This window comes from Thermobia domestica, chromosome 8 (genome assembly GCF_964235325.1).
Source record: "Thermobia domestica chromosome 8, izTheDome1.hap1.1, whole genome shotgun sequence".
Lineage (NCBI taxonomy): Eukaryota > Metazoa > Arthropoda > Insecta > Zygentoma > Lepismatidae > Thermobia > Thermobia domestica.
The window spans coordinates 188,495,823-188,516,400 of NC_137461.1; the positions used below are offsets into that span (position 1 = coordinate 188,495,823).

General features: G+C 36.5%; 1 protein-coding gene across 7 annotated transcripts in view; it reads right to left on the minus strand.

The window, feature by feature from the left end:
- The window catches only part of LOC145693379 (uncharacterized), a 376,924-nt gene that overhangs the window by 165,927 nt on the left and 190,419 nt on the right, over positions 1-20,578 (minus strand). For all 7 annotated transcript variants that reach the window (XM_081769325.1, XM_081769321.1, XM_081769322.1 and 4 more), the window contains 2 exons: positions 18,084-18,197; positions 3,428-3,588 (listed from right to left, as the gene is read on the minus strand). In XM_081769325.1, coding sequence (XP_081625451.1) covers positions 3,428-3,588; positions 18,084-18,197 — 275 coding nt within the window. The remainder of the gene's footprint in view (positions 1-3,427; positions 3,589-18,083; positions 18,198-20,578) is intronic.

The window sequence follows — 20,578 nt, forward strand, 5'->3', positions numbered from 1 at the left end:
TCATTTTGACATTTCTTCCCCCACCTCGTCGCCCATACTGCGTGGCTGAATTTAGATTTAAACGGCAACGGAGGTGTCACTGTTCATCTCAGCGGCACCGGAACCTATGGATTCGGCGCTAATATCGGTCACTTTCGATATCAACCCTCCCCTATGTTGCGGGTCTCGGCGGCATCGGAAATGTCACTGTTCATCTCAGCGACCCCGAAAACTATGGATTCGACATCGATATTAGTCATTTCCGTCCATTTATATATATATATATATATATATATATATCCTCCCTCCTCTTCTCCAAGTTGCGGGGCTGTATTAGGATTTAAACAGGATCGAAAATGTCACTCTTCATCTCAGCGACTCCAAAAATTATAGATTCGGCCCTAACATCTGTCATTTCCGATCATTTTTAAATATCTCTCCCCTTCCCTAAGTTGCATCGTCAAAGTGACATGATAAAATCCATGCCAGGTTCGAACCTCATCTATGTTGAAAATTTGATAGAGATCGGTCGGGTGGTTTAAGAGTGATGAAATGACAAAGACAGTAACTTTCATTTTAATTTTTTAAATATATTTCTCCCCTTCCCCTCCCCTACGTTGTACCAACAAAGTGAAATGATGAAAACAATCCCAGGCCTGAATCTCATTTATATTGAAAATTTGATCGAGATTAGTAGTTTGATACAAGGTTATTAAGTTTTATTTATTTTTTTGTATCTCCCGCACATCCCCCTTCCCTAAGTTTTACCATCAAAGTGAACAGATAAAAACACTGCCAGGCCCGAACCTCATCTGTGCTGAAAATTTGATCGAGATCGGTAGGATGGTTCAAGAGATTAAGATCACAAACATTGTCACTTTTAATTTTATAATATATCTTGCAATACTATGTACAGTATTACATAGCTGTTATATATTTATAAATTTCTTTGTCAATAAAATGAAAATTCTTTATTTTAAAAACAAAACAGCTTGTGTGGACAGGATTCGAACCCATGTTAAAATAAATATTGGATGCGAATCCGTTATGTTATCCACTTGATCAAGAGTACAGGTCTAGTAGTCTCTTCCGTTTGTTTCTGTTACAACTCTATTGACAGTGTTCTGTTACTGCTCCACAGGCTTTAATCTCATATCATGTAGTAATGTCAGTTTTTGACTTCATTTATCATCATTTTTTTTTTGGGGGGGGGGGAATATTTTACATGTCACTGGAATAGTTACTTAGAGGCAACGTCCAGATGCCTATTTTCATTAGGGAATACGCATGTTCTTCTCTAATAGAATGGAGAGAAAATACATTCCCCTTGAAAGAAATATGAGGGAATAAGAATCTAGGTTCAAATTCTTGGACTTTGAGTTGGGAAGGCAATCTTGATTTTTGTGACCGGAGTGTACAAATCATAGTAAGTTTCAAAATGTTCTCCACGAACCTCAATAGAAAGTTCACATCGCCGAATCAATGAATTCAGGATATGTTTGGATTCCCTTCAATGTTAGCAAACGGACCGATAATGCGAGTCATTGGTTCTTCGGGAGAAGAAACGTATTCCTGGTGTATATCTCACTAAGACACGGCACTTATCGAATTCGGACGAAGACTGTTGCATAGATTATAAGGTGTGTACTTCAATGTCACATACATCACGTATTCATATTTAGTTGTCTCTTCCTTCAATCAGTTCGTTACAATAATTTTTACCAATATATATATTACCGTCGTGTTCTTGTGTCCTTTAGTCAAAAATAAGGCATATGATTAATGAAAGTTAATGATAATGAACGGGAGAAATGGAAGAACTCGGAGAAAATTCATACTGGAAGTTCCCATGACGGAATCGAAACGAAAATCTCACTCACTCACCTGAGCTATCAAGCCCCCCACCGCAATAATTTGTTACAGTGATACAAATCATCTATTTACCACTAACGTGTAAATCCAATCGTTGTATCCCTACTTGCTCATATTATTAGTAAATGTTCGTATTCGAAACACTTAACAATTTATAATCTAGTATGTAGAAAGCGTCATAGATTTCCTCTCTTCTCGTCGAGGTTAATTCTTGTGTCAACCCTGTTCTACATCCACTGATACATTAGTGGAAACTAGGGTTGAAAATAATCGCTAAGCCATTTACCCGATCTTGATCGCACATTTCGTTTTGGAGTTAATATCCTTTTCAGCATCGTTCAGTCAAATTTACAACTACGAACTGACGCATTTGGGCACCCATGATGATTTATAATTCCCTTCATTTCTTCGTATAAGGAATCATTTACTTAAGTTCTGTGGTTTTATTACCAAATATTCTCTCATGTATGTGCTGACATATTTTAAGTGTGGAGCCTCATCTTCATTCAGAATTTGAGCACTATATAACCTCTCACTTTTGGAAGAATATCCAAGGATTTTTGTAATTTCTTTAGAGGACATCCTTGCGCCACCCCCTCACCATATCAAACTATGCATTAATAACATCTACGACTAAAAATAATGAATGCCCCTTTTTATCCGACATTTCATTCTCGAGATATGGCTGTTTTCGAATTTTTGAGACAAACTTTTGACTGACAAAGGAAGTATTTCTGCACCAAGGTTGGTCTATACTTTTGGTGTTATTTTGGTTTCAGGAATCACCTCCCAAAGTTGTTTTCAAGTGCCCTTTATATAAATATACATACGAAACCTGTATACAGCAAAAGAGGTTTAAGAGAGCAGGATAAATTTAGAGAAGGTCGAATATTTGAAGGGTAAGGGGGAAAAACAAGGAATGTCCATGTATGTGCTTTATCGGGTGCTTTGTCCTATCTGTTGGTGACTCTTGGTACTATTTGACTGTATATGGCATGCATGCGTAGATGGAGAAATGTCCATATAAAAAGGGGCAAAAATTTAACTAATCCTATTCCTTTTACGCGGTTTTGAATATTAAAACACAGTTTTCTCGAAAATGCAGTTTTGTGACATTCCTTCTTCTTTCCCCTTACCCTTTATTTGTTTTTCTTAATGTTGGAAAAGTAGTTTCAAGGCTACGAACCTGCTCCGCATTAAAAATTCTTAAATCATACTGCGTAGAGCATACTATTCGATTTAGTTTGGAACTGAATTGATTCGAATTTAGGATACAATTCACAGCGACACTATATGGGACGTGGACTTACAGCTTAACATGTAATCCAAACCAAATGAGCTCCTGCCGGAAATCGAACCCGGGTCTCCTACGTCAAGGCGCGTACGCTATTTACAACCACCATGAGGGAACTCTATTCTACGTAGTACATCTCATTGTTCACTATTCAGCCACATAGAAAAAAATAGCTATAGGTTGTTGTTTACACCAACGTGTAACAAGGAGCATTCTACAGATGTTAACCTTTATTTTGCTGTACCGACAGATAACATAAAACTTTAATAGTTATTAACTTACCTTATGCCTAGGTATAGATCCCATGCAAAATGGCTTTTGTGCTCCAAATTCAGGACTAGCTGCAAGGTAATATGTCCTCATATAATGGTCCGTCGGCGGTTCATCAAAACCTTTCAGACGATAAGTAAATGTTCCTATAGAAGGACAATCTTCAGCATAAGCTATAAAAATAAACAATTTCTTTTGTTAATGTTTAGAGAAATCTTTTGTTTTCGATGAATCCTGAAGTGTTACTCCGAAGTCAAAAGAGCCAGATTAGTCTAAGTTTACAGATCTGGTTAAAGATATTCTTCATGCAAAATACTACAGGTAGAGACACGACTTTCACGCACGTTGTTTTATAAGTAGTGCAGAATGGTTATACACCTTTCCAGCTATATGAGCTGAAGTCTTAATTTTTAAGTCTGGAGGTTTTTGTCAGGCGATCTCTAGTCACTTGTGTACACGGAATATGTAGCTGATATGGGAATCATTTGGCAGGCTTTAAGGGTATTAGAAGAGATAAATATGGGGTACGGCAGGAGAATCTAACGGTTTTCATTACAGTTCCTGGCAACACTGAGTGAAGTTATGCGGGGTATCAATAGTCAGGTGTTTTCCTACCCAAAGCATTTAAGTCAACATGGAATAGATATCGGAACAAGGCCGCGCTTTTTGTCATAGAAGCATTTTCCAAAAGCAATGGATCCTATAATCACTAACACAACGTGCTTCTCGGCGTTACTTTCCGATTCATTGTAATCGGTGTGTGCCCACACGGAATACCATTTTGCTGTGGATAAATAACTTTTTCGTTTTGCAGGATCTGCCATCAGAATATCACTTCAAGATGAACAGCATACGATTCAGACTCCTGAAAATATTAAGCCAATTAGGCAGTCTGTTATGCGAAATCCTCGACAATTCGCCAAGAAACATGATCTAGGCCTGCAGTTGACAGATACTTATGTCGTCGAATATTGTACCGGGATTTGCATATCCTCACAAATTAACCAAATCTATGGCCTATGGTTCAATGCTGAATCTATAGAAACTTTCCATTGGCTTCAGTCCTTAGCTAACTGGATCCAGTTTCTACTTTGTATTCCAATCCTGCAAGATCCACCTAAATATTACATTTGCATCTGCGCCCAGGTTTCCCAATGGTCTTGTTTCGATTGAATTTCCAGTTGAAATCTTGAAAGCATTTTTACTCTCTTTCATTATGGCTACATGACCTGCTCTTCTGAGCATCCTAGACGTAATGACCCGAACAAATTAGATAAACGGTATAGATTAAGCATTTTCACGTTATGAAGATTTCACGTCCCTATTTCCATCCCTCTTGGGTCCGAAAATTCTTCTCTGCCTTTTTTCTCAGATACATTTAGTCTGCGTTCTTCCCTCAAAATAGGCAAGCACGCACACAGCAACCATATAGAACAACAGGTAATTTTGTTCTATATATTTTATGATTTAAATTCTTCTACAGAATTAGCGAAGAGATTGAGAGGTTTGGACTGAATAATAACAGGAATTCCCTGCTTTCAGCCAAAAATTACTTTCTTTGTGGATATATGTTCTCGGTCTGTTAATGTCGATCCTAGATATTTGAAAATATGCACTCTGTTGAAAGTATTATCTGAGAATTTAGCATACACCTAATTTGCAGTTTTACGGTCGTGGCGAATTTCCATGTATTCAGCCCATGACCCGGCAGGCGTTTAATAAAAAAAAATGCATTTCTTTCTATTGTCTTCATATCGTCCGCTACCAGATTTTCATAATCAGCATAAGCCATAATCTGGTCAATACCACTCAGCTCTAGGTCCTAGTTGATATTTTTTATTTTCCTTATAGTGTATTTCAAAACAAAACGAAATACTAATAGCAACAATGCATCCTAGTATTTCAGGCCATTCTCGACTGAAAACTCGTGGACAAGTGTTTTCTATTCGGATTTTACTTTGGGATTCATGTAAACACATCTTTGTAAATTTAACTGACTTTTTCGGAATATCAAATTCGGTCAGAATGTTGTACAATGTTTTCCTCCTAACTGAGTCCTAAGCTTTTCTGAAATCAGCAAATAATTGACGTACTTCGGTATTGTATTTCTATTTTTTTCGAGTATTTGATGAATAGTAAATACCTTGTCGATAGTTAAACGATTTCGACTAAATTTGCACTGGTTATTTTCAAGCATTTCACCTGGGTATGGATCAATCTTGCTAACAGAATGTCTGAGAATAAGATGCTGATAAGAGCGATGTCTCGGTATTATTACAATGAGTTTTGTTCGTCATTCTCGTGAACTGGCACAATGATTGATTTTCCCAATCATGTGTCAATTCCTCCTTGTTCCAAGAGTTTGTTCTCCAGTTAAATTAACTCAGCAAAAATTTCGCCTTTGCCTCCATAATTACTACAATTAGCTTTGTCACCTTTCTTCTGAGTTGGCACAATGATTGATTCTTTCCACTCTTGTTGCAATTCTTGCTTGTTCCAGATGAAGAGAATGAGTTTGTGTACAAGGTTTGCTTCAAACGTTTCTAGAAAATACTGATGCTAACAGTAGCACTAGGGTTCCGCTATTACAACATTTGAAAGAATGTATATTATAAAATTATGAAGAATACGCATTTCTATGGTTAAGTGACCTTTGAAAGTTGCCTGATGCACTGTTTAAACGTTAACGACATTTGAAATTATAAAAAGTCACTGCTCAAAAGTGTTCGCAAAAAAAAAAAATATATATTTCTCACACAAAACTACATCTTCAATCTGCTGTCAAAAATAAACGAATCAATTTAAACAAGCAATCAGAGATAATTTAAACACAGATTCTATTCATCTGAATTTTATAAGAGCGAAACACTAGTCCCATGGTTACTCGTAGTTTGCAGAAACTTTCCCAGCAGCTCTCATATCTCGTTCCACATTTCCCCCCACTATAATTCAAATTAACTCAGTGGAAAATTTTGTTTACACCCGGACATTTCTGTTTCTTTCCAGGAATTTCTATTTCTGTTCGGTTAGACTCTGGAATATACGGTTCTGCTGTATGCATTTAATTTTTTCTAGAAACATTATTTTTTGGCTGTATGTACAGCAAACGGTCAAATAAATACTATAAAAATACAATCCGTATTCCTGAAAGCTGTTCCGTTTTCTTTCTTTAATATCTAGGCACAAAGCACATATCCTATTTCAAATTCGTTGATTCCCTTATACATGTCCCGGATATTTTTGTTTTTGCTCTTATTTTCAAGTTCAATAACTTTAGCTCTCAAGTTTTTTTTTTTTTTTTTTTTTAGTTTTTTTATTTTTATTTTTATTTTTTCTAAGCTTCCCGTCAACAAAAGTTTCGGTTCTATCTTTCGAATTTTGTAGCCAACACTGTTTTATCTTTTGTCTTGTCTGGTAGTTTAGAGCTTTCCCGGTCAAACTAGTTTGTTGTTATGCATTTTGTCGTATTCTACACCAAGAATCTATTCGACACTTCAATTTTGTATTCATCTCCTTTGCCTGACCTTCCTCTCATTTCTTTAAACTAAACCTCTTCATTTTCAGATGCTGATATTCCCTTTTTTCAATGATTATCTCTCTTTTTCTCTTATAATTTACTGCTACCAGGTATTGGTCAGCATACCATACAGTTCTTCTGAACGACCGAATATGAATTCTGCTAGACTGTCTTCTACCTACTAAATCATAATTTTTTTTTTTTTTTGTTTTGTTTTTGATCAATTTTGGTGAGGTCCAAGTATATTCATATGGGAATTCGTATTGTTCCTGGAAAAAGTTTTGAATCTTAATTCAAGAGTATACCTTAAAAACACTTCATTTTCTGTAAACTATTTGAAAATATCCTCTCGTTCTACCTTCTCATTGGATATCCCTAATAGAATGTTCATATAGTATCGCGAGAGTTGCCCAAATACACGTAAACTTCTTCGTAAAATTTGTCCTTTATGTCGTCATCCTTACCTTCCGTTGAAACGTATATTTAGAACAACCATGTCGCCCACCAATTCTTTTCAATAATCAAGAAAGGTATATCATCAATAATTCCAAAATATCGAGTTTCTGATTTTCGTTTGTGAACAAAATATCATTTTCCTAGTTGGTGATTTTTATTTCCATCCTGCAATGCGCCCTTTCCTTCCTATCTAACTTACTGAACTTACATCAGGTGCATCCTGTATTTCTCTAACTTGCTTGTTATGGATTTTAATGCTCCTGTTCTAGAAATAGTTCTTATATTCCATGTTCCAAATTACATGTCTATTTTACATTACTGAGGTCTTGCCTTTTTTCCCCCCTAATGCTTCAGTGGGTGTTTCTGAACAAGTACCTTTCTTACAGAACAATGATAAAAGCCAAAGCGCCAACTGGAAAAGACAACCCCTTGTCATCTGTCCAGGTCTGCTTATTCATATTTGTAGCTAACCTCCACACTTGTATATAAAAGTTTCTCCTTGATTCCCAACCTGAGGATGCGCCATGACGTGTGACAGTTACAAATTTATTGTGCGACAAATGTTAAGTGCTACCGACAAGACACGCAGAAAAACCTACGTATACGTTAGTAACACTCATGACAATTGTATTAAGTGATCTTCTTGTTACACTCGAAGCATTTTTTTCTGCATGGTAACGTGAATACATAGAAGTGCTGCTTCTAGGCAGAACAAAATCTTCGCCAGCTACAGGAAAGGTTTCTGCCAAATTTAGAGATTATTGAGTGGTTTGGTGTTTATGTCTGGTGTTATTGGTCCTTGGTTTTTCAAGACGGTCAGAATACTCTTCTGACAGTGAATTCAGAGTTACACACAACATGTTGACCACGTCTATGGAAAATAAATTGCGTCAATGTGGTTATGCTTTCCACACAATCAGGTATCCTTAGGATGGGGTCACAGCCCATGCGTCTATCCAATCTATGACCCTACTTCACAACATGCTCCCGAACAAGGTGATCTCACATCGCGAAGTCATTGAATGGCCCTCACAATCCCCAGATTTCAACGCATACTATCTTTTCGTCTGAAGTTACATTAGAAGTGAGGTTTCCAAAACCTGTCCGACATACATCCACACTTCGAAGAAAGCCATCTGAAATACACCATCTGGGATAACTCAGGCAATTCCACGCATATTATATACAACTTTTGAAACTGTCTTCAGAAATGTGATCGCAGCAAAGGCTCTCACTTCGCAGATATGATTTAAAAAAGAAATGAACAATAGTATTCAATGACACACTCCTTTGTAAGACGTGGTTACAGAGTCCTGCGCCATTTTCCTAAAAACGGTTTGAGCTGGGTGAAAACTCATCAGATTCCCGTGTCACACCCGATATGTAGCATTTCAAGTCATTAATCAATTTAAGGTCGTAAAATCATAATTAGGCGATTACAGTGAAACTAAAGGCAACTTTAAAAACAGAAGTCCTTTGTTTAACAAATATTCTAATTGTAACATTTAAAGTTCAACTTAAGATGAAAGCAAGAGTGCAAATAACTACCGTTACATTCGTTAAAATTGCATATTTTCGAATAAGTAGGAAAATAAAGGTACATTTTGACCACATACTACTGTAGCTTTAATTGACGCCTCTTGAACGATACCCATCTCTTCTTCATTATTTCTGCATTTGATGCGAACTATACGAGACTCAATTCCAAATGAGAACGTTTTTAGTGTGGATTCCAAAACAAACTACAGAATTCGCTCATATATTCTTCGTTTGCATAATGGACGTACTTTGTGACAACTGCAAATCATCTAACGAACGTCGCCTACACTATTTTACACAATAACTTCGACTCCGGAGTTGCACTTCGGCACTATAGTATATACACATCAGTTCATAATAGAAGAGCAAAGCTTTATATTATATGTTGAATCAGCAAAGAACATTTAAATGTCAACAAAAGTTACCACATATACAAGATAACAAAAAAGGTTCTTGCTGTTCTGGAGCAATGTAAACAAAGAGCAATACAGTGGACGGTACGTACCTTTAGGTTTCGAAGTTATCTCCATCAATATCTAACACCTTTCGCCAACATTCCTGCAGCGGTACAATACCCTGGTGACAAAACTCTGCGATTGTGGATGCAAAGAAGTCCGTGAGTGCGTTTTGCAGGTCTCCCTCATTTGCGAAGGATCTCCCACGGAGATGGTTGTTGAGGGAATGAAACAGGTGGTAATATGATGGTGCAAGGTCCGGTGAATATGGTACATGGCACATTGTCTGCCAGCTTATTTGCTGAAGGGTTTTCCAGATCTTCTTTGCCAAATGTGACTTTGCATCCTCATGCAAAAAGAGCACATCGTTGCGATTCACCAATGCCGCAATGCACGGTACACTCTTTGGAACTACTACGATTGGAGGTGAGCAGTGATGGTGTGATCAGGTGGAAGGAGCTCGTAATGCACCATCCGCCGACAATTCCACCGTACAGAGAGCATAATCTTTTATTGTTGTAGAGGTGGTCTTGAGGTGTGAGGAACAGGGTCACATGGCGACAACCAATGTCTGGTACGCTTTGGAGTGTCATAGAGGACCCACTTTCCGTCACCAGTTAGCAAGCGATCAAAGATGGGTGTGTTCAAGTATCGAGTGAGCAAAGACAAACAGGCTGTTACTCGTTCTTTGTTGGCTGCCGACTATGTGTGTGGTACCCACTTGCTTAACTTGTATAACTTCCCTATCCCATGCTGGTGCAGTCTGACTGTTTCAGCGGAAAGATGAAAACTTTCTGCAAGTTCATCACATGTTAGACCATTGCCTTCCTCAATGGCCGCTTTCAAGGTCTACTAATCCGACATATGTAGTCGTCCACTGCGAGGTTCATCCAAAAGGCTTATATTTCACGAACTGAATTTCTGGAACCAATGCCTGGCACATGCGGCAGCTGAAAGGTCCCTTTAAAGTCATACATCAAACACACGGAAACAAGCTGCTTCGATACCTTCATTTCTCTTGTGATACTGGAAGAGCTATGACTGCTGTATGTGCGCAACGTGCCTGTACTACTGAAGGTCGATGGTCAGACTAACATCCGATTGCTTGACAGCACGTGCGTCATTTCGTTTCCTCTCTGTGAGTGTATGAGTAATGGAACGTCAAGAACGGCAACAACTTTTTAGTTACCTTGTATCTCTATCATAAACAATGAAACCAGAATTGCTCCCGAAAAAATGCTAAAAAGCCAGTTATCAAATATTAAATAAAAATATTCCAAAAACAAAATCGAACTGTATTCAAAGCATACACAAGAGAATGGTATGGTTTCAAAAATACACACACACACACACATTATATACCCTGGAGTTAGAAACACGTCAACCGTCTGGGTTGACGTTGTCAGGCGGTGATCACTGTACCGGGCCGTGATGGTGTGTTAAGGCAAATTTCATACTACATGAGGAGCAGTGGGACGACAGTGTGCAGTGAAGTGAACAGAGGGTGGTAGTGTAAACTGGTGAATCTCTGATACTCAATGAAAGCAAATCGTTGGACCTCGGTTACGTGGTGCGAGTTCGCTGAATACTACAGTTCTGGGTAAGTACGTAGGGTTTGCCGCGAGGAACAGTGCCCAAGGCGATGACGTCTTACAAAACGTACTGCAAAATCACATCGGCGAAGAGGAACAGTAGTCGCAAGAAATCCTTCACTTCAAGTCCCACTGAGCATTTAAGCAGATTGTTGCTCAGAACGTCGTGTGACAGGTGCAAATGGCGGAAAAACCCAAGCAACACCTCACACAGCCTGTGTCGCGAATCACAGCTCGCTAAAAGTTACATGATATCAGGGGTATAGTCACGGGGGAGAGGCATCTGGGCCAGGCCCCTCAAATGATTTTCTGCCCCCCCCCCCCCTTCCCAATGACCAGCTTTTAAAACATCATCGTGAGATTACCTCGCTTCAATCATTTAAAAATAACAAAGTTTAGATATAATTAATAATTTACGGTTAAACAGTATGGAAAAATAGTATTTTACCATACCGACCGAAAAATAATATGGTATCTCTTCCTTATACCGATCGGAAAATAGTATGGTGTACTTTTTTGTGACAACAGATTACACGATTTACTGTGATTTGTATTTGACAGTTTGAAGACAAACGTCCTAACAAGTACCATAAAACAATGGTACTAAACTAAGGGCGTGGGTGTTTAAGTATAGTGAAATGGCCCCAGATGAATCTTGGAACGACAAGTGGGTGGTGTGTGGGTACCCCCAAGATACATTAATCCCTCACGTTTCAAACTTCAACTCTCATTGATTCATGAGAAATGGCTCAAAATTGTAAAAATGCGATTAATTTATTTTTCAAGAATGGTTCGATCAAATAGCTTACCCTACAAGGAAATCGCAACAGACGCTCCTGTCTTTCTTCGCGGCAAATTCACACGATCAGAAAGATTCATTGTTTCGTGTTCGTTTTAAAGTGACAAGGGTTTTCATTCCCAAATAAATTGTTAAATATCAACAGTTTCACTATATCCCAAACTAGGGATGGGGGAGCCACAGTCCATCAAATAAGGCCTCAGTGAATTTGGCACTCCAGGTGTGATTTTTCATTCATTCAATTAACAAATATGCTAAAGCTATTCTTTTTGCATTGGTATAATGGAGTCCGTTGAAGGATTGATTTGATATTCGATCTCCCCAGACACTGCTCTCTTGTACGTCTTGAATTTGGATGTACTCTCTGGCCTAATTCATATCCTTCTAAAATGTTTTTTTACGTACAGTTACATGGAGAGACACTAATACATTGCGGTTATTATTGCTGATTCCAGATTTGCCGAAGTACATCAATAGCCACTTTTCCAAACTACTCGGTTTTATAAAACATTGGAAGCTCGAAATAATTCCTTATAACATTCACTTACTATGATAAAAGAAAATTTAGTAATATTATCTTCAGAGACTGATGGTATTGCTAAAATTGCATTCTTCTAGCTTACTCAGGTATTATTAAGGGCTTCTGGTTATAAAACACTCGAGCATATTCCGTAACGATGTGCGTCAATTATGATAATCGGTTGTAATGAATTTGCTTACATTGTGTTGCTGCAGGTAGAATTTTCGAAGACAAATACGGAATGAACTCTACTGTATAAATTTTCGAGAAAGCTTTCCGGTGAAGAAACACATATTGAAAACTTCACTGAAAAAGAACTGTTTTGCTTCTCACATGCCCCTGTGACGTTGTGTGATGTAGGAAGAACATTTTCAGTGTACAAATCATTTTTCAGAAAGAGAAAGAGACGTAGGAGCTTCACAGAAGAAAATCTCAGGATAACCATCCTTATATACTGTCAGCCTCGAAGAAGGTAGGATTTCAACAAAACAAATATTTCATTTGATTTTCGTATATTTGTTTCTGCTTATTTTTTTCACTTTATCGCGCATATTGATATGCTTGTTTTATTGTTTGACATTGTTTATACATCCGGGCTCTAATAATAAGTTTCGTTTCACAGTTCCTATGGTAAACTTTCAAACTATGTGATATTCAATATTAAAACAGATCTGTAACTTCTGAATGCGACAGAGAAATACTGAGAGATGAAACTTGTTAATCTGACGTTGAATCCATAGCAAAAATATTTTCCTACTATGTCTTACAATTACTGATTGAATCGATTCCAATAAACCACTTGTCGATATGTGTTACCATTTTTGTTCCATGGCGATCAGCATTAAAACGAAACTACTATAAAGTTTTTAGTAGAGTAATACATGTGCAGATGGTATAATTCCATGACACGCTGAACTGATTCCGAAAAACCGCTTCTCACTATCTAGTACCATTTTTGTTGTATTGAAATCAATGTTGATATCGGAAGTACTAGTAGTTTTAGTAGAGTAATACGGGTCTAGATGGTATCCTTTCTTGAGTCTATTTCAAAAATTGCTATCTATTACCATTTCTGTCCTATTACTATTAACGTTCAAACCAGAAACTTACAGAGGGTTAATGAAGGTGGAATATACTCTTGTGATGCTGAATCAATTCCATGCCTCTTACTGTTTTTGCTCTATGATTATCTCATTATTGCAACTAAAATACCAGTAAATTTAACCCCTTTTCGGTTTTGATAGTGTTATGGATGGTGATAGTAAGCTGTCTTGAGATGCTGAATTAATTATAATAAAACGATTGTCACTATCTATTACCGGTTTTGTTCTATGGCTATCAATCTTCCACTTGGAAACGGTTGATTTCTTCCCCTTCCGATCTGCATTGAGAGTTTGAAAGAAATAGAATATATTCTTGGGACGCTCAATCGATTTCAGAAAACCGCTCTCGATGTATTTTGCTGTTTTAGTTCTATCATTATCATTACTGAAACCGGAGGTACTAAAAATTTCAACCATTTCCGAATTTGATAGTGTCAACAGAAGATATGGAACAGATCCTTGGGACGCTGTATTGATTACAAGAAACTGCCGTCGCAACTTATTATTGTTCTTGATCTATAGCGATCAACGTTGAAACCAAGAACAGAGAGTTAAAGGAGGAGATAAAACCTATTCTTGGCATTCTGAATCGATTGCGAAAAACCACTCACCGACATTTCTTATTGTTCTTGCTCTGTGGAAATCAATATTGAAGCTGAAAGTCTAGTAAACTGCAACCACTTCCGATTCTGATAGTGCTACAGGTGGTGATGGTATGATGTCTTCAGATCCTCAACCAATTGCAATAAAACTGCTTGTTACTATCTTATTATCGTTTTAGTTCTATAGCTATCTACCTTAAACTGGAAACGGTTGATCTCTACCACTTCTGATCTGGTCTTCAAACGCTAAATGGATTTTAAAATATCGCTTCTCGATATCTATTGTAACTTTTGCTCTATAGAAATCAGTAACTTATATGAACCGGAAGCATCAGTAAATTCAAATCACTTCGGATTTTGACAGAGGGTTACTGATGGTAACGGTATATTATCTTTAGATGCTGAATCGATTACAAAAAATCTCTTGTGGGTATCTATTACCGTTTTGGTTCTATGGTGATTAATGTTGAAACCTGAATCGGTTTAATTCTAATAATTCTGGTTTGCATAGAGGGTTAACGAAGGAGACGGAATCTCTTTGTGAGATGCTGAATCGATTACAAGAAACCCCTTCTTGATATATCTTACGCCTTTGTTCTATTGTTTTATGAAAATAAATATTAAAATCAATATCGAAGTATTAGTAAATTTCAACCATTTCCGATTCTGATCGAGTATTATAGGTGATGATGGTATGCTGGACGATAAGTGAATTCCAAAAATCCATTTTCGCTATCTATTACCGTTTTTGTTCCATGGCGTTGAACGTTGAAACCGGAAATGGTTGAAATCACATAAGTTTTGAATAGGGGGTTAACGAAGGAGATGGAAACTATTCTTGAGACGCGGAATCGATTGCAGAAAACCCCTTCTTGATATATGTTGCCATTCTTGTTGATACTGCCAACAGACGGACGGACAGACGGGCACAGCCGTTCTATAAAACTTCCGACAATTACCATGTAGCTGGAAAGTTAATGAGTGTGGTTCTGTGTCCAATTTCCGATGGGGTTATAGAATCTTCAATGCTTATTCATTATAGTAAGATAAATTAAAAGCTACTCGAATCAAAAGTGAATTTTAATCTAGAGCATCAGGAAAACTGACGTCAATAACTCATGTTCTGGATGTAAATCACCTAAGGGAAAGACGTCTGGATAGCTACAGCCAGTCGTAGCGTGTAATATCACTGATTTAAGGACGACGACGACGATGACGATGACGACGACGCCGACGACGACGACGACGACTACTACTACTACTACTACTACTACTACTACTACTACTACTACTACTACTACTACTACTACTACTACTACTACTACTACTACTACTACTACTACTACTACTACTACTACTACTACTACTACTACTACTACTACTACTACTACTACTACTACTACTACTACTACTACTACTACTACTACTACTACTACTACTACTACTACTACTACTACTACTACTACTACTACTACTACTACTACTACTACTACTACTACTACTACTACTACTACTACTACTACTACTACTACTTATTATTATTATTATTATTATTATTATTATTATTATTATTATTATTATTATTATTATTATTATTATTATTATTATTATATTTATAACAGGTTTCAGATACAGCATTAGACCATTTTACACTGAAACATTTTAACAATTTGATAACATAACAATTTAATAACAATTCGAGGTCAAGATGGTATAACACAACAGCGACATTACAAAAATAGCTTATTTATAGATGATCTGAAAGTATACTCACTTGAAAAAACGTCTACAGTTTCTGGTAACTGATTATAGGTACTGACAATTCGGTTTAGAAGGGACCTTTGGACAATATTAACTCTCGCCGCTCGAGTGTAAAAGAGATCACTAGACCGTGTTGTTCTAGTGGGTACGCGAGAATTGATCTGACTTAACAACTGTTCACATGATATGTGGCCAATTACAATTTTTTGCAAAAATATTAGGTCAGAAATTTTGTTTCTCACTAGGGGAGGTTTGATATTGAGGGATTTTAAAACGTTATTTTTTGGAAGTGTTCGGAGGTGAGGTACTCGGAAGGATACAATAGCTAAAAAGAAATCAATTACGGAATTTAATTTTTTTAAATGAGTAGGGTAGGTCATAGACCAGATAGGAGAACAGTACTCAATAGTGGGAGCAACATATGACTTATAGAACAAGCTTAAGGAATTAGGATTTTTTTAAGTCAGTGAAGCGATAAAGGAATCACAGTTTTCTTATAGCAGTACAAGACATTGTGCTTATATGATCCGCAAAAGTAAGCTTACTGTTAATGATAACACCAACTTATAGGTTCCTTTTTTAGAGAAATCGTAAGAGAAACACATTTTTCGATGTTTAAGCTAAGTTTTCACGAGTTACACCAGTTGAGAAGAATTGAAGCATTATGTTGAAGAGCAAGCGCATCGTACTCGGATTGAACTTGTCTGTAGAGTTTGCAGTCATCAGCGAATAGAAGAATATTGGTAAAACTGTTTATGAACAAAGAAAGCAGATCGTCCATGTATAATAGGAATAGAAGTGGACTCAGAACACTGGCTTGAGGAACTCCTGAAGTTACGGTAATAATAATAATAATAATAATAATAATAATATTAATAATAATAATAATAATAATAATAATAATAATAATAATAATAATAATAATAATAATAATTATTATTATTATTATTATTATTATTATTATTATTATTATTATTATTATTATTATTATTATTATTATATCATGAAATGAATTACATACATGCATGAAAACAAAGACAGGAAAAATGTGACTTACTATACTAAATCTTTTACTATATTAAGTCTTGTGGAAACACATAATATAAGAGTGAAAATATGGAAAAAACCTCTGAATCCACCCGTTCTCTGGACCAGTCGAACATTCCAATATTTAATTATATCCAATTACAGTCTATACCATACTTCCGAAAAATAATTACGATACAAGTTATTACTTATGAAGACAGAAAGATGTCGAGAATCTTTCGGTTCCATTGCTTTAAAAAAAGTTACTTTTATTTCACGTATGTATATTATGTATCAGTACAGTTGAAAGACAGCAAAGAGGTGGTAGTCACCCAAGTACAAACTTCAGTGCGCCTTTACATATAACCAGGAGTGAGTGAACAAGATGGGAAATGGATGTTATAAGATGATGATGATGACCACGGAATTTCATTTGAGTACAGTACGTAGTGTTACTGAAAGATTAAGACATCTGTTTGGAATTACATGTATAATGTTCTGAAATTATAGTAACAAATATTAAAATCACGGCAGAACAAATGCATCCTTGAAGGCTCATTAGTATTACTTTCAACAGGAAACTACTATTTAGAAACTCGGCACTACCAGTCTAGTCATGCCTTATGGGAAACATTTTACAATGTTAGAAACATGATACAAATAAAAAGAAAGAAAAAAATAATCGAAGACTATTTGAGACTGTGCTGAAATTATTTCTTACTTTCTGAAGATATTCAGCAAAAACACATTAAATGTGATGGATTTCTAATCGTGAAAAAACAGTGTTTGACAACTAGGACACTCGTTGAAATATTACTAGGTGCAGTATTGTTGCTAAGTCAATGAAGTTAGTAATAAACTTAATGAAAATACAACTCATTTTTAGTTTCAATTCTTGAAATGTTCTTCCCAGGTCAACTGATTCGGGTGGGATATACTTAAAACAAAGAAGTCCTAGCATAAGCACATGACAAGCAAAAGCACTTACCTGATAGTTATGAACAGAAACACAGTAAAGTCACTATGACATTAGCTTTAAAGGTTCAATAGCTTATCAACAAAATTCAGACAGGAAGAGAAAGCCCTCCAGAAACAGACGTTCTCTGTTTCCACTGTAAGACACAATGGACGTTACGGAATCCAACGGACTCATCAATTATCACTTGCAATGACAGGTAGGAACATTTACTAGTTAACAACTAACCATATAATCGCGCAACGGAATGTTGCTACCATTCACTGTCTCGAGTAACACGTTCCGTATTGGAATTCCAAATTTTCTCACAATTACACCTTACCTGTAACGTAACCATTTTTCCTGAACTCTTTCCACAGAAATGGATATATGTCAACGTAGCTAGCTTTCTCTCCCATTCGTTTCCTAGTTTCTGGAAGCTCTAACTCTGTTTTACCTGCAACAGAGGAACATACACACATCGATATATTGTAACATTTCCACATAATAACAATGTGTAAGCAATACTATTGATTATTCGTTATTTGACACAACTTCTTCGAAAACATTCAGTAACATTTCGGCTGTTCAGATATAAAAGTTTTAAAAACTACTGAAACGACTATTTTCAATAACGTTTCATGTTATAAGACTTAAAAAAATAATTAATAAAAAAGTAAATAATAAGTTTTTGTAAGGGTATTTTTTTTCAACCTTCGTTAAATTACCAGATAAGAACCACGTAAGATGATGAAAGTCTAATAGTCAAATCTGTTTATTCGAGGTCGCACAACCCCCGCACCAAAAGAGAGATCTTCCGTTTTATCTTTGTGGAGTAGTGAACCTGAAAGCATTCGAACCGCCCAACAAGTGTGAACTATTAACCTAATTCGATTTCTCCAAGCAGCTATTGAGTTCCGTGGATGTTCAAGATCAGACAGTTCAGAAACCATGCTCTACCCCTTTAACAAACCACATGCTTCACGCGTTTATAAGATCGTCTTCCGCTACAGATTTCAACCCTTATCATTTCTCGTCGTGGACGTAGGTTAGTCTTCCTTTAAACTATCAGTAGCACCTACTCACAAAGCAATCACTTATAAAGTTCCTGTCGTAATCCTTAATCGGTCGATGATGAATTGCAGTTGTATTATACGCCCCTCCGCCTGAAGAAATAGAATTACACCAAATAGTTCGAACTTGGCGAGTGTTTCGATTCCACTCAATACGTTTTCACGCTTGCTACTTCACAATGACTGCGTAACAGAGTCTGTGTCTTGGTATAAAGGATGTGAGATCTTCAATGAACAGATCTGTCTTATCCGCGTTTCGGCATCTCACATGGTTCTTCCCTGCTGGCGTAACGCAGGTTGTAAAAAACTCGTATTTAATTGGGAGAATTTAGCTTGATGAAGATTTAAGAAGTTGCCACAAATATCTAACTGTAGATGAAATATAAGAAATGTTCGAGTGTTCCTAAAACATGTATTTGTCTAGTTATCTTTTTTGAAGCAAAAGCTAAGGAGTAATTTATTAGAAGACCATGAAATTAGCAGAGTAAAAGCAAGGATAGTTGATAGCATTGCCGTTTTCTAATAACATCTGATACATTCTACCCATCTTTTGCACAGGAGGTTGAAAGGAATTTGGTGTTTGTTTTCAAAAGATTTGAAGATTTAAAAGAATAAAGTAAAATCACATTTATTTGCAATGCCAGTATTGGGATCTAAACCATAACTTTATTTACTGATAGGAGTTAATAAGTTATGCTTCACATAAAGTAAGTTATCAAACTTTTTCTTTCTTTCTTCCTTAAGCTAATCTGTTAAAAAACATATTTTTCACGAAATCAGATAAAGACTTTGGTAAAATATTTTCAATATAGTCCTTCAGCAAGTAACTGCAATTGGTATTCAAAATAAACACAGAAAAAAAGAAAAATCTTCAAAACCATGAATCTTTATTAAAAATGCAATAATTTGTTTCTTACTTCTATCCCTGGACAAACACTTTGAACATGGGCTTTTTGGAGTTCTTTCGTTTTCTTTCATTTCCTTCATTCCACCATTATCATCCATCTCATTACCATCGTTTCCTTTAGCCATGGTGCATAGTCATGGGACGTTACGCTAAAGAAATGTTTCTCTATTTTTAAATTAGCACTAAACAGATCATTTTAAGCTAAATTTCATTCCCGCTGTGAGGAAAAGAAATTCATTTTTTTAAATCTATAAACAATGCTGATGTTTCATTATGTTAAAATTATCCTTATACAATTTAAATTAATAGTTCCCGATAACTGAAGGAGAGATACGATTCTTCTAATTGATAGAATTTCAGTACCTTATATTTATGTATATTGTAAAACTTTGTCCCATATATGTATAGGTAGAGCGTTAATAAAAAGTGTCCGGAATCGACTCCCACTACCGGCTTTTAATATAAAAGTTTCACTATAAAAGATTTTACAAAATACTGTACAAATAATCTCTCTAGTGTACAAGGTTAGTTAAAGATAGTCTTTGACCGTAAGGTCGCAGACAGGATCTCTACAGAGCCCCGTAGCAGGCTAAGCAGAGTCATGTTAGGGATCCAATGCACTGTAGCAAGCAGAGGAGGGTTAAGTGGCCAACAGAGTCCCGTAGCAGGCTAAGTGGCTGTGGTTAGGATTCCCAGACAGAGTCCCGTAGCAGGCTAAGCCAGGAGATAGGATAGGCGTAGTCCCGTAGCAGACTAGAAGCCTGGGGTTAGGTTACTCCAAATGTTCCGTAGCAAACAGTAGGAGGGACACCAGAAAACTGGTACAGAATTGCCGTCGTCCAGCCAATTTATAGGCTT